The sequence below is a fragment of the Erythrolamprus reginae genome (genome assembly GCF_031021105.1).
Source record: "Erythrolamprus reginae isolate rEryReg1 chromosome 4 unlocalized genomic scaffold, rEryReg1.hap1 SUPER_4_unloc_2, whole genome shotgun sequence".
Classification (NCBI taxonomy): Eukaryota; Metazoa; Chordata; class Lepidosauria; order Squamata; family Dipsadidae; genus Erythrolamprus; species Erythrolamprus reginae.
Window position 1 is genome coordinate 85,092 of NW_027248455.1, and position 15,226 is coordinate 100,317.

Here is a 15,226-nt window from a genome sequence, read left to right on the forward strand (position 1 = left end):
GAGGGAAAAATCCCTGGTTACCTTATCAGTCATGCACTTTCCTCGTCGCAGAATGAAGGACTGCACTCGTGGGTGAGTAGTAGATGATGATTATTCACAATATAAATGTGAGCTCCTTTCTTTCTTCTAGCCTTATTCATTCTATTCTATTTTCTAAATGTCATAATTTGGTGGTTTACAAGGATCCTTTAGGTTAGAGTATCATTTTCTCTGTATCTGTATTCCTTTGTACATTTGTGCTAGTCATTTTTGCTACGGGTTTGCCGCTGCTTCAGAGGACATTTATTGGAGCTGACGGAAAAGCCTTATCTAACCACCCAACATGGGAAAGGAAAAGACCCACATCAACATCGTTGTCATCGGACATGTAGATTCTGGCAAGTCCACCACCACTGGTCATCTGATTTACAAATGCGGTGGGATTGACAAGAGAACCATTGAAAAGTTTGAGAAGGAAGCTGCTGAGATGGGTAAAGGCTCCTTCAAGTATGCATGGGTATTGGATAAGCTGAAGGCAGAACGTGAACGTGGTATCACTATTGATATTTCACTCTGGAAATTTGAAACCAGCAAGTATTATGTCACCATCATTGATGCTCCTGGACACAGAGATTTCATCAAAAACATGATTACTGGTACATCCCAGGCTGATTGTGCTGTCCTTATTGTTGCTGCTGGTGTTGGTGAATTTGAAGCTGGTATTTCCAAGAATGGACAAACCCGTGAGCATGCCCTTCTGGCTTACACTCTAGGTGTAAAACAGCTCATTGTTGGGGTCAACAAGATGGATTCCACTGAGCCACCTTACAGCCAGAAGAGATATGAGGAAATTGTCAAAGAAGTCTGCACATACATAAAGAAAATTGGCTACAATCCAGATACAGTGGCATTTGTGCCAATTTCAGGCTGGAATGGAGATAACATGTTGGAGCCTAGCTCAAATATGCCCTGGTTCAAAGGGTGGAAGGTGACTCGTAAAGATGGCAGTGCTAGTGGAACTACACTGCTGGAAGCTCTGGACACTATCTTGCCACCAACTCGTCCAACTGACAAACCTCTACGCTTGCCACTTCAAGATGTCTACAAAATCGGTGGGATTGGTACCGTTCCAGTCAGTCGTGTGGAAACTGGCATTCTAAAACCAGGCATGGTGGTGACATTTGCTCCAGTTAATGTTACAACTGAAGTAAAATCTGTTGAGATGCATCATGAGGCCCTAAGTGAAGCTTACCCTGGTGACAATGTTGGCTTCAACGTAAAGAATGTATCTGTAAAGGATGTCCGTCGTGGTAATGTTGCTGGAGATAGCAAAAATGATCCACCAATGGAAGCAGCTGGATTCACAGCACAGGTTATCATCGTGAACCACCCAGGACAAATCAATGAGATGCCACCGGTAGTACATTTTATATATATTTTCCCTAAAACCTGTTGACCTTGTTAGTTTGTAGTTTTTAGTCCAAATTGTTTCCCATTTGTCTATATTTATGCTATATCCAAAATTTCTGCCCCAGCTGTGTATGTTATTTTTAACAATATAATCCTCCGTTTTGTAATTTAACATATATCTATAAATTTTTGAAATCATTTTCTTGTCTTGGATTAAAATTATTACTTACATATTTGTATGTATATGACTGTAATCACAGGATCATATTGAACTCGAAGGAAGGTGCTGAAAGAATTGGTCCGTCTCACCCCTCTTGCCCATCAGAAAGACAAAGAGAAGGGGAAAGAGAGGAAGGAAAATATGTGTGTGTGTGTGTGAGAGAGAGAGAGAGAGAGGAGGGGGGGCTAACTGCCTCTCCTTTGCAATGATACTCGAAGCTGCCTAGCTGCTTCGTCCCTATCCCAGTTGAAAGACCCTTCCCCCCAATTTTCTTAACGTATCCAGAACTGGCAACTGTTTCAGTTTTCTTCTTAGGCAAGCCTCTAGATGGATGGATGGATAAATGGATGGATGGATGGATGGATAGATAGATAGATAATGGATAGAAAGAAAAAGAAAGAAAGATAGATAGATAGATAGATAATGGATAAAAAGAAAGATAGATAGATAGATAGATAGATAGAAGAAGGAAGGAAAGAAAGAAAGAAAGAAAGAAAGAAAGAAAGAAAGAAAGCTCCCACCTGGGTTTCGTGAGGGCCAGCCCATTGCCGGTCCAACACAACACCAAAACACGCTCAGTCGGAGGGGGGGGGAAGCTCCGGGAAAGACAGGGAAGCCCCCTTCCCTCCATCCACACACAAACCACTCCAGGGAAACACGAGGCTGCAAAGCTGCGTGAAGCACATATGGGAGGAAGCCTCTGAGGAGAAGGTTGAAGGGTGGAGAAATAAAGAAAGAAACTCGTGTTCCCCAGTCCCTCCGCTGCTCTCTCGTGTCCAGGGGGCGAGCCCAGCACAGCAGACAGGCAGCTTCTGGTGTCATTGCAAAGGAGAGGCAGTCAGAGGAACGGAACAGAATGGAATAGAAACAGTTTAATCCTCGACAGCCGGGCGAGTCTAAGCGTCTTCTACACGATCCGTCTCACCCCTCTTGCCCATCAGAAAGACAAAAAGATGAGGAAAGAGAGGAAGGAAAAGATGTGTGTGTGTGTGAGAGGGGGGGGAGGCTGACTGCCTCTCCTTTGCAATGATACCCGAAGCTGCCTAGCTGCTTCGTCCCTATCCCAGTTGAAAGACCCTTCCCCCCAATTTTCTTAACGTATCCAGGACTGGCAACTGTTTCAGTTTTCTTCTTAGGCAAGCCTCTAGATGGATGGATGGATAAATGGATGGATGGGTGGGTGGGTGGGTGGGTGGATGGATGGATAGATAGATAGATAATGGATAAATAGAAAAAGAAAGAAAGAAAGATAGATAGATAGATATAATGGATGGATAGATAGAAAGAAGGAAGGAAGGAAAGAAAGATAGAAAGAAAGAAAGCCCTCACCCAGGTTTTCGTGAGGGCCAGCCCATTGCCGTCCCAGCACACCACCAAAACACGCTCTGTCGGAGGGGGGGGAAAGCTCTGGGAAAGACAGGGTAGCCCCCCCTACATCCACACACAAACCCCTCCAGGGAAACACAAGGCTGCGAAGCTGCGTGAAGTACATATGGGAGGAAGCCTCAGAGGAGAAGGTTGAAGGGTGAGAAATAAAGAAAGAAACCCGTGTTCCCCAGTCCCTCCGCTGCTCTCTTGTTGTCAGGCAAAGCCGCCGGGCGTGTCCAGGGGGCGAGCCCAGCACAGCAGACAGGCAGCTTCTGGTGTCATTGCAGTCAGCCTCTCTCTCTTTCTCTCTCTCTCCCACACACACACACATACATGTGTCAATGATCCATGAATGGGGAAAACCATTAAAGGATACAGGTATGTTCATGCTAGAATTCCTGTGTTATATTTTTCCTGAACAATTTCCAAGGGGGGGGGGTAGGAATTTAATCCAGACCTACATCTACTGTGGCTGTGGATACTGTTTACATAGATGTACCAGTTGCATGATAGCTTAGTGCAGAAGAAGGAAGAGTTCCTGTGACAAGATGTACAACTCTCCCATTGCAGTCATTGAGAGGGTGGTGAGAGTTTCACGCATTTCCTAGCTTTGCCCAATGGGGATTCCAAAATTGGAATGTTCCAATATTGTCCAACTATGGTTATGGGAGATGGCAGATCTAAACTGGATAATAATGAGAATCTTAAGGACAAAAAGATTAAACTAAACTGGCTCTTCCAGTTGACTTGAGGCTCCAACAGGGGGGTTTCACATTGGCGGTAGTTCCTAGATTAATAACAGATACTACACACACAACCCTTTCATTTTTTAAACTGGTATTGTATTTCAATTATTATACTTTATATTTCTATCTTTTGATATTGTAAGACACTCAAGAGTTAGTGTGTGGTAAAATGGATGGCTAACAAATTTTACAAAGAGGGAGTCAACCTATTCTGCAAAGCAACTGAGGGTAGAACAAGAAGCAATGGGTGGAAACTAAATAAGGAGAGAGGTAACTTAGAACTAAGGAAAAATTTCCTGACAGAACAATTAGCCAGCGGAACAGCTTGCCTCCAGAAGTTGTGAATACTCCAACACTAGAAGTTTTTAAGAAGATGTTGGATAATCATTTGTCTAACGTAATGAAGGGTTTCCTACCTCAGCAGGGGGTTGGACTAGAAGACTTCCAAGGTCCCTTCCAACTCTTCTTGTTGTTGTTGTTATTATTATATAAATAAATGACTCCATCCTGCAGTGATGCTGTCCGTACCACATTTTTCTAGCTCACTAAGAAATAGATTACGATCTATTTTGTCAAATGCTTTATATTGAAGTCCATGTGTCCACAGCATTTTGCTGGTCCACTAAACGGTTGATTTCATTATTTTGGAAACTTGGGCAGAATTCAGCAAAACAGACAACGGGCAATTTACCAGTTCACGGACTCAATCCCTAAACACGATTTATACGAAGCAAAAAGCCATTGATTTAATGAGCACAGCTTGCATACAGGCTACAACTTTTTAATTATAAAATGGTCCCAGGCAGTGAAGGGGCTGCTCTTCTTCGGTGTTACCGGTGAGCTCTCCAAGACTGGCATGGGTGCGCATCGGCACAACATTCGGCTTCTGTGCATGCGCCACAAGCAAAATCTCACACGAGGACACTCACCCACACAAGATTTCACCTCTTTTCAGAGATTTCTTTGCGTTCATGCATGCGCAGAAGCAAAAACTGCCGAAAATAGGCAAGATCTCACATGTGCAAGCATCTTCGCACAAAATTTCGCTTGCATAACATGTGCAGAAGCCGAATCTTGCATGGGGGCACACATGCATCCATCGGGGACACACAGCTGTGTGAGCATCCCAATTTTTACTACCACGCTGCCAGTTGCAGCCCACTAGTCCCAGAACTTTGTCTGCAAATGCCAACTTTTAAAGAGTCACCTACAGTTCCGTGAGAACAGAGAATACTATTAGAATAGTTTGAGCTTTGACTACTCTGTACTCATAGTCATATCCAGGGCCGCCGATAGACCGGTACTACTGGGAGTGCGGTCACGGGCCCGGGCAAATTGAACAATTAGGGGGGGCCCGCAGTCAGCGGCTCCTTGCACATGCCCAGTCTGTACCCTCCCACTTTTGCCGGCTGCCTGCCTTTACCCCACTCACTGGCTTCCATCGCTCCCACTGAAATCCCTGCCGCCGTCAGTGGCAACTTCGCCTAGCAGAACTGCTCTCCGAAGTTGACACATTTGGGGCAGGGCCCCCTAATTGGCTGGCGCTTCCGTCGCTCCGACTTGCCAAGCTCTGCCTTCCTCCGCCTTGATAGACAACCCCGCCCCCTCTTCTCGCTTTCTCCCGCCCCGCCCCCTCCCACCCCCTCCACCGCCACCGCTTGGAGTACACGGCGCTATTGCGGCTGGGCGCCTTTTTGGGGGCCATGTGCGCTACGCCCGGACGTTCGACCCACGGCCGGCCGGGAAGGGAGAACTTCTGGCAACAGGTGGGTTTCGGTAACGCCGTCAATCAGAGCTTCCCTTCGGTAAAAGAAAAATAACCCGGATGAATGGACGTGAGGGAAACTCGAGGCGCCTTCCCAAAGCAAAAGAAGGGAGGCTTGTTGTCGTGTGGGGCTGGTCTTCAGAACCCGGTTGTAACTTAGACAACGATAGAATCCCTGTATTATCAGAGGGTCTCCAACCTTGGCGACTTTAAGACTTGCGGACTTCAACTCCCAGAGTTCCCCAGGCAGTTTCGCTGGCTGAGGAACTCTAGGAGTTGAAGTCCGCAAATCTTAAAGTCGCCAAGATTGGAGACCTCCTGCTCTATCTACACTGCTCAAAAAAATAAAGGAAACACTTAAACAACACAATATAACTCCAAGTAAATCAAACTTCTGTGAAATCAAACTGTCCACTTAGGAAGCAACGCTGATTGACAATTTGGAGTTTATATTGTGTTGTTTAAGTGTTCCCTTCACTTTTTTTTGAGCAGTGTACTTTGAAATTAACTTGGATACCACGGGCTCGTTCAGACCTGCGTTCACCGTTTGGCGTAAAAACTAGATCGAAAAGGATATTGAGATGTGAAGCAATATGAAATTGTATTTGGTTTTTTTTTAACTGCTCCTATTTTAATACCACTGATAACTACACAACCCCCTGGATAATTAGAATAGAATAACAGTGGGAAGGCACCTTGGAGGTCTTCTAGTCCAACCCCCTGCTTAGACAGGAATCCTACACTACTTCAGACAGATGATTTTTTTAAAAAGTAGTTATTATGTAAACATTAAAAAAAAATAAGATAGTACATAATCTATCATTTTCCAGTAAACTTATTTGTTTGTTTAAATTTTGTATTTGCATTTTATAAGAGAAGCAACAAAACTACACAACATAACAAACACCACCCCCGTCCCTTTTGAACTGTTATCCTCACAGTTCCTTCTTTATATAGTTATACGGCCTGTAACATCAGCGGTTATTATATGATTATTCTCCATTGCATCTGGAAGGAGAGTCCAATATGGGTTATTCTCAATCCTATTGGTCGAGACTGAGTTTAAAATTAACATAATATTAGGCACCGCCCCTTGCCTGCCCCCAGTGAGCTCAGTTTTAAAAACTCAGTCCATGTAACGAGACGTATGAGTTTAACTTGTAAGGAAGTGAAATAAAGAAATTGTTTTAATTTGTCTACCCTGTTTTTTTCTCTTCTTGTTTTTTTCTGTTTTTCAGATGCTGCAGAAGACCAGGAGGGGTTTCTGTCCTCTGTGGACAGCACCCCCATCAGATTCCCCCAGGAGACCTCTTCCCTCATGGAGGGTACTATCCCACAAAGGGTTGCCAGCCTGGGGTCACTGGCCCCCGTGGCCAAGCTCGGCTGGGAGCCGAAGGTGGGGGGGTCCGCCCCCCCACTGGGAGGCTCGAGGACACGGAGTCCTCCGAAGACGGCACGCTCCCCTCAGCAGTTGACAGGCGTTTGGAGGGGAAGCTGTAGCCGATCATATGTTCGGCGGCCGATTACAAGCCGCTGGAGAGCCGCCGCAGCCGTCGCTGGGGATCGTAACACGGCAGGCTTCAAAGGACATTTCGCCGCCCATCTGTTCGGCGGCCGAGCCAACAAGCCCTTAAAATCTGCCACTGACTGGGCCAGGAAGAGGCCGCTGGCTCCCAGCTGCTGAGCGGCCGCTCGGTATTAATAGTAAAGGAGGGTGGCGACCTCCCATATGTTCGGCGGCCGCCGGAACGCTGGGGAATGCGAAGGCATGAACCCCCTTGCAATCAGGGCTGGCGGAGGGGACTGCAAGGTCAAGGAATTCTTGTCAGTCCCCATATCAGAGCGTCGGGCACCGCGCCCGCCATTTTGGCGGTTGGCGGGAACCCCTCCCCCCTTCGGTATTCTGCCTTGACAACTGTTTTAAAAAGGCGCAAGGGCTGGCTGAATGGGCCGGGAGGCGTAGGCGCACTACACTGAGGCCTGGAGGGGCCATTTTGAGGACGGTTGTCAGTGAGGAAAAAGTGACAGCTGCATTCCGTGCTGCTCCGTTCTTTCTTTCACAAAGATTACTTGCTGATTGTGAGTATTATGGAGACGAATGCCAATGGAGAACAAAGTCTCCCTCCTACCCCGGTGCCCAAGCCCAAGGATAAGGGGAAGATAAAGGCTAAGTCCTCGCAGTCATCTTCCTCAGCCATCAAGGAGGCCGAGAGGTGGATCCAAGCCCTTGAGCAGAAGTTGGAAGCAGCCCTTAATGCGGTTCCTTTGGCCAGGGCTGGACCATTGTTGGGTCCTGGGCAGGCTGCCATAACCACCCCAAGAGCCCATGGGGAGGCCAGAACCGAGATTGATTGGTCTCCAGACCACCAAGTATTGCCTCTGCTACATGCTCCTCGAAGTAGGCCAGGCTCAGCGGGCCAGGAGAGATCGGTGTGGGGATGTTCCCCTCAGCCCAAAGTGATTCCAGCAGCTACCTTCACTCCTACAGCTGCGGGACTCAGGGCTCAGCCTGATACGTGGCAGGATATGTCACCAGCCATTCAGGAATTAATTACTAATGCCTACTCACAGGGCATAGCAGTTGGAGCACAACAAGGGCTTCAGCAGCCAAAGCAAGCCACAAGCCGGGATCTCTGGTCTGCACCGCCCCTTTCGGGTTTAGGATCTGTGACTGAAGAGCCAGTGTTAATGGAGGATATTGACAAGGACTATGATATGTCAGAGGATGAAACCCCTCCAGAACAGCCGCTGGTAGCGGGTTTGTTTAAACAATCCTCGTTCAGAACACTATTATATAAGGCAAAGCAGACAATAGAGTTGAAGGATCCGGCTCAACCTTCACAAACCATACCATCCAGATCCTCTACTCTGTTGAAGGAACCTAAGCCTGAAACAGACCATGTCCCGGCATCAGAGATCTTTGTACAAAGCATTAAAAGGCCGTGGCAGTATCCGGCGGCCCAAGGACTATCAGTGGTAGAAAGAAAATTCTACACGTTTGACGATGAAGTGGAGGCCCTAGTTCAATTCCCCCCTATAGACCAGCCGGTTGTAACTGGTTTCCAACGCTCTGGTTCCTGCCGAGATGGGAGACAATTTGAAGCCAGAGGACAAGAAGGCCGAGGTACTTCTGAGGAAGACACATATGATGGCCGGATGGGGGTTCCGCGCAGCAGCGGCTGCATCTTTTTTTAACAGAGCCTCCATAATATGGATTGAGGATATGCTATCTCGCCTGGGGCCAGAGGAAGGGAGAATGCGCCAGGATCTTAGTAAGTTGTTGGCAGCGGCGGAATTTTCAGCCGATGCCACCTTACATGCTGCCAAATTCGCGGGTAGAGGGATGTCCGCCACCCTTGCATCGCGCCAACTGCTGTGGCTGCGCAGCTGGCAAGCAGACACTAAATCAAAATGGCGCCTCATTGGGGTTTTAAACGCCCCAAATGACTTTACCATGACACAGCCAGTAGGAGGGAAGCTCCACCTTTACAGCACCTCCTGGCGTGCCACATCCTCAGACAAATGGGCACTATCTACAGTAACACAGGGACTGCGGTTGGAGTTTATTCAGCCCCCGCCCAACCGATTCCTGCACTGTCCAAGACCACGGAACCCCACCAAACGGAAGGAACTACTCCAAGAAGTAAGTCACCTCCTGCAGATCCAGGCCATAGAGCCCGTGCCCAAACACGGGATTTTACTCTATGGTGTTCATAGTCCCCAAGGCATCCGGGGGCTGTCGCTTAATTCTGAATCTGAAACAATTAAATCAATTCATTCTTTACCGGAGATTCAGGATGCACACCCTGCATACCATCCTAGCGGCAGTACGCCCTCAGGACTTCCTTACCTCCTTAGACCTGAAGGAGGCTTATCTGCACGTGCCGATATTTCCACCACATCGCAAGTATCTACGATTCTGTGGGGGGGGGGACACATTATCAGTACCGGGCCATGCCATTCGGCCTATCATTGGCCCATCGCACCTTCACGAGGTTGCTGGATGTGCTCACAGCGCATCTGCGTGCGCGGTCCATCCGCCTGATGGCATACTTGGACGATATAATCGTTTTGTCCAAGTCCCAGGCAGGGGCGCACCGAGACCTCCACCTTACAATGAAGGTTCTGGAAGAACACGGCTTTACCATCAACTTTCCCAAGAGCCAATTGATCCCCTCTACAAGGCTGCTACATCTGGGGTCAGTAATAGACACCACTACGAGCATCGTGTCACTTTCACCAGACAGGCTGGACAATATCTTGGCCTTGATAGCTTCCATCCAGAGACAACCAAAGGTATCCCTAGCCTTTTTGTCCAAGGTGCTGGGAACCATGGTCTCGTGTATAGGGATTGTCCCGTGGGCCAGGCATCACATTCGCCCATTACAATGATTTCTGCTGCTGGCCCAGAAGGCAAAACTAAGTCAGCCAAACCAGCAAATCAAGCCCCCACAGAGGGTCAAATCCTCTTTGGCCTGGTGGACTTCACCAGCCCTGTTCCAGGGTTGTTCCTTCCAGACTCACAATCAAATATTTATTTATTTTATTTTATTTTATTACTTAGATTTGTATGCCGCCCCTTTCCGAAGACTCGGGGCGGCTCACAACATGTAAAAAACAAATCATAAGCAATCAGACAAATTTAAAATATTTAAATATTTAAAAAAACCCATATGCTAACAGTCACACACACAGACATACCATGCATAAATTAAACGTGCCCAGGGGGAGATGTTTCAGTTCCCCCATGCCTGACGGCAAAGGTGGGTTTTAAGGAGTTTACGGAAGGCAGGAAGAGTAGGGGCAGTTCTAATCTCCGGGGGGAGTTGGTTCCAGAGGGCCGGGGCCGCCACAGAGAAGGCTCTTCCCCTGGGGCCCGCCAACCGACATTGTTTAGTTGACGGGACCCGGAGAAGGCCCACTCTGTGGGACCTAATCGGTCGCTGGGATTCGTGCGGCAGGAGGCGGTCTCGGAGATATTCTGGTCCAATGCCATGAAGGGCTTTAAAGGTCATAACCAACACTTTGAATTGTGACCGGAAACTGATCGGCAACCAATGCAGACTGCGGAGTGATGGTGAAACATGGGCATACCTAGGTAGGCCCATGACTGCTCTCGCAGCTGCATTTTGCACGATCTGAAGTTTCCGAACACTTTTCAAAGGTAGCCCCATGTAGAGAGCATTACAGTAGTCGAACCTCGAGGTGATGAGGGCATGAGTGACTGTGAGCAATGAGTCCCGGTCCAGATAGGGCCGCAACTGGTGCACCATGCGAACCTGGGCAAACGCCCCCCTCGCCACAGCTGAAAGATGTTGTTCTAATGTGAGCTGTGGATCGAGGAGGACGCCCAAGTTGCGGACCCTCTCTGAGGGGGTCAATAATTCCCCCCCCAGGGTGATGGACGGACAGATGGGATTGTCCTTGGGAGGCAGAACCCACAGCCACTCCGTCTTATCCGGGTTGAGCTTGAGTCATGACTACAGATGCCAGTTTGTCGGGTTGGGGCGCACACATCGGCCTCCAGGTGGCACAAGGACTTTGGACCAAGGAGGACCTCAACCCTGTGAACATCAACCTCCTAGAGCTCAGGGCTGTGTTTTTAGCGCTCCAACACTTTGTGGCCTTGGTTCAAGGGGAACATGTGTTAGTCCTAACGGACAATGTGGCAACAAAAGCTTACCTCAACCATCAGGGAGGCACGAGGTCACCTCGCCTCATGAGGGAGACAATGGCCCTCTTCAACTGGGCCGAGAACAACCTGGCTTCTCTATCTGCGGAGCACATAGCAGGCGTCAACAATGTCCAGGCCGATTGGCTAAGCCGAACCACCTTAGACCCCACGGAGTGGAGGCTGGATCCGCAGTTGTTCCACAGGATCACACTACGATTCGGGACACCGCTGGTGGACTTGTTCGCCTCTCACACCAATACACAGCTCCCCAGGTTCTATTCTCGGTTCCACTCACACACGGTGGAGAAAGTCGACGCCCTGAGGTCAAGCTGGCCTATCACCCAGACCCTCAATAGTTCCAATTAGCCGTTTGGCATTTGAAAGGAACAAACTGAGGGAGCATTGTTTACCGGACAGTATCATTGCCACAATGCAGGCTGCCCGCCGGCCATCCACCTCCAGGATTTACCAGGCTACGTGGTCGGCCTTTTGTAAGTTCTGCAACGGAAAAGACATGGAACCGGAAAGGGCCCAAATACTTACTGTACTAGAATTTTTGCAATCAGGCCTTGAAAAAGGACTGTCTCCAAACACCCTTAGGAGACAGGTGGCGCCATTGGCAACCGTTATTCGGCTACCGGAATACCGGTCTTTGGCAATTCACCCTTGGATACGGGACTTTCTCAGAGGTGCTACTAACAAACACCCTCCGCCTCTGCATAGGTTTCCATCGTGGGACTTATCTCTGGTGCTGAAGGCTCTGACTGGTCCACCCTTTGAGCCTTTGAGATCCATCCAGCTCAAATTTCTTTCCATCAAGACGGCCTTTTTAGTGGCTGTCACATCAGCCAGACGTGTATCGGATTTGTCTGCGTTGTCCATCAGACCAGACCTTTGTATCTTTTATCCGGACCGGGTAGTCCTACGTTTGGACCCGACCTTTCTTCCTAAGGTCAACTCGTTATTCCACAGGAAACAAGAACTAATCTTGCCGGACTTTTGCTCGCACGGAAGCCACCCTACAGAACTTAGGTGGCACAAACTAGATGTTAGACGAGCAGTTAAAATCTACATTAGAAGAACCGAGCCCTTTAGAAGGTCCGAGTCGTTGTTTGTTTCGTTTGCAGAACCAAAAATGGGCCTGGGCGTCTCTCCCAGTTCAATCAGCCGATGGATCCGGGACTGCATAGGGGCGGCGTATAAGGCTAGAGCTCAGAATCCACCTCAAGGGGTCACGGCGCACTCTACTCGCAGTGCAGCCACGTCAGCAGCTTGGAGAACTCAAGCCTCGATCGAGGACATATGCCGGGCTGCGACGTGGAAGACACCTTCTACATTCACTAGACATTATAGACTGGATGCCTATGCTTCAGCTGAGGCATCTTTTGGGAGAAGGGTATTACAGAGGGTGTGTTCCTCTCCAGCTGCCCTGACTTAACAATCTCCCTCCCATTAAATTGAAACTTGGGTATATCCCATATTGGACTCTCCTTCCAGATGCAATGGAGAAGAACCGTTGTACCTACCTGAACGGTCTTCTCAGTGCACTGGAAGGAGAGTCCAAACCCACCCAGCATTGGATTGTTTCAGGGAAGCTGGGTTTGGTTGGTTTTGCTTAATGTTATATATATATATAGATATTGGCTCAATAAAATTGTGTTGGATTATATTACCTTTCGTTTTTAAAACTGAGCTCACTGGGGGCAGGCAAGGGGCGGTGCCTAATATTATGTTAATTTTAAACTCAGTCTCGACCAATAGGATTGAGAATAACCCATATTGGACTCTCCTTCCAGTACACTGAGAAGACCGTTCAGGTAGGTACAATGGTTCTTCTATAGTTCCAGTAAAACTAAGGTCAAGTTGTTGCTATCATAATCTTATGAATAAAGTTAATTCTGGGAACATCGGGTTTTATTTACAGCTATTATCAGATGATTATCTAACATCTTCTTAAAAACTTCCAGTGTTGGGACATTCACAACTTCTGGAGGCTAGCTGTTCCACTGTCAGGAAATTTTTCCTTAGTTCTAAGTTGCTTTTCCCCTTGTTTAGTTTCCACCCATTGCTTCTTGTTCTACCCTTTTATAGAATAGCTTGACTCCCTCTTCTTTGTGGCAACCTCTGAGATATTGGAACAGTGCTATCATGTTACCCTTAGTCCTTCTTTTCATTAAACTAGACATACCCAGTTCCTGCAACCGTTTTTCATATTTTTTAGCCTCCAGTCCCCTAATCATCTTTGTTGCTCTTCTCTAGAGTCTAGAGTCTCAACATATTTTTGTATTGTGGCGATTAAAACTGAATGCAGTATTCCAAGTGTGGCCTTATCAAGGCCTTATAAAGTGATATTAACCCTTCATGTGATCTTGATTCTATCCCTCTGTTAATGCATCCTAGAATTGTATTGGCTTTTTTGGCAGTTACTGCACACTGCTGGCTCATATTTAAATGGTTGTCCACTAAGACTCAAAGATCCCTCTCACAATTGCTACTGTTGAATAATGTACCAAATATACTGTACCTGTGCATTTTGTTTTCTTGCCTGAATGTAGAACCTTTCTTTTTTTCAACATTGAATTTCATTTTGTTAGATAGCGGCCAATGTTTAAGTTTGCCAAGATCCTTCTGTATCTTGAGCCTATCTTCTGGAGTGTTGGCTATTCCTGCCAGTTTGGTGTCATCTGCAAATTTGATGAGTTCCCCATCTATCCCCTCCTCCAAGTCATTGATGAAGATATTGTAGAGTAGTGTACCTAAAACCGAACCTTGGGATATTCTGCTGGTTACTTCCCTCCATGTAGATAGATACAATTCCATTGAGCACTACACGTTGAGTGCATAAGAACATAAGAAGAGCCATGCTGAATCAGGCCAAAGCCCATCGAGTCCAGCATTCTGTGTCACACAGTGGCCCACCAATTGTCCATGTGGATGTTGAGCAGAAAGAGAAGCCACCCCGAGTCTCCGGAGAGGGGCGGCATACAAATCTAATAAATCAAATCAAGACCCTCCCTTTCCCCTGAACCCCAACAAGTGCAGTTGGTCACTCAGTTTCAAATCCATCTGGTAGTGTTGCTGTATAACCCAAATATTTTTACTTTATCTAGTAGTAGGTTATGGTCTACTTGTGTGATTATGTAGCTTCTCTAACAGCCAAAATGTGTCATAACTTTCAATTGTGAAGTCAGTGTGTAGAATATTACTAGAACAAACATAAAACCAAGAATTTGGGCAATTCTCGGTGGGATAAGCTGTATTGTTTCTAGGATCAATCACCTGGGAATACTAGACAATCACTCACTGCTAACCCACACTCAGTAAAAGACCTTGGAATACTAATATCGAATGACCTAAGTGCTAAAGCCCACTGAAACTATATCGCCAAAAAAGCTTCTAAAGTTGTTAACCTGATCCTACGCAGCTTCTGCTCAGGCAATCTCACACTACTACTCACAACAGCCTACAAAACTTTTGCCAGACCCATCCTAGACTACTGCTCATCTGTCTGGAACCCATACCACATCTCAGACATCAACACCCTTGAAAATGTCCAAAGATATTTCACCAGAAGAGCCCTTCACTCCTCCACTCGAAACAGAATATCCTACGAAAATAGACTAACAATCCTGGGCCTAGAAAGCTTAGAACTACTGCGCCTAAAACACGATTTGAGTATTGCCCACAAGATCATATGCTGCAACGTCCTACCGGTCAATGACTACTTCAGCTTCAACCGCAACAACACAAGAGCACGCAACGGATTCAAACTTAATATGAATTGCTCCAAACTTGACTGTAAAAAATATGATTTCAACAATCGAGTTATCGAAGCGTGGAACTCATTACCGGACTCAATAGTGTCAACCCCTAACCCCCAACATTTCTCCCTTAGACTCTCCACGATTGACCTCTCCAGGTTCCTAAGAGGCCAGTAAGGGGCGTACATAATTGCACTGGTGTGCCTTTCGTCCCCTGTCCAATTGTCTTTCCTTTATTTCACCTATGATATATAGTCTCTTCCTTTCATATATCCTCTCCTCTAAGTTCACTTTTACCCTTAT

General features: G+C 47.2%; 1 protein-coding gene across 1 annotated transcript; it reads left to right on the top strand.

Annotated features, from left to right (window-relative positions):
- The first annotated feature begins 235 nt into the window (after positions 1-235).
- LOC139155218 (elongation factor 1-alpha 1-like) lies at positions 236-7,465 on the top strand. The gene is made up of 4 exons (XM_070730317.1): positions 236-1,396; positions 5,316-5,499; positions 6,727-6,884; positions 7,145-7,465. The coding sequence occupies exons 1-4, from the start codon at positions 323-325 to the stop codon at positions 7,463-7,465; spliced, it is 1,737 nt and encodes a 578-aa protein (XP_070586418.1). The 5' UTR covers positions 236-322.
- Positions 7,466-15,226: the final 7,761 nt, after the last annotated feature.

Excerpts from the sequence above, each read along its gene's own strand:
- LOC139155218 (XM_070730317.1), top strand. The coding sequence starts at position 323 with ATGGGAAAGGAAAAGACCCACATCAACATCGTTGTCATCGGACATGTA. Across the intron at positions 5,500-6,726 it reads CTGGCAACAGGTGGGTTTCG|ATGCTGCAGAAGACCAGGAG; the intron begins GTAACGCCGTCA and ends TCTGTTTTTCAG. Across the intron at positions 6,885-7,144 it reads AGCTCGGCTGGGAGCCGAAG|GAAGAGGCCGCTGGCTCCCA; the intron begins GTGGGGGGGTCC and ends TGACTGGGCCAG.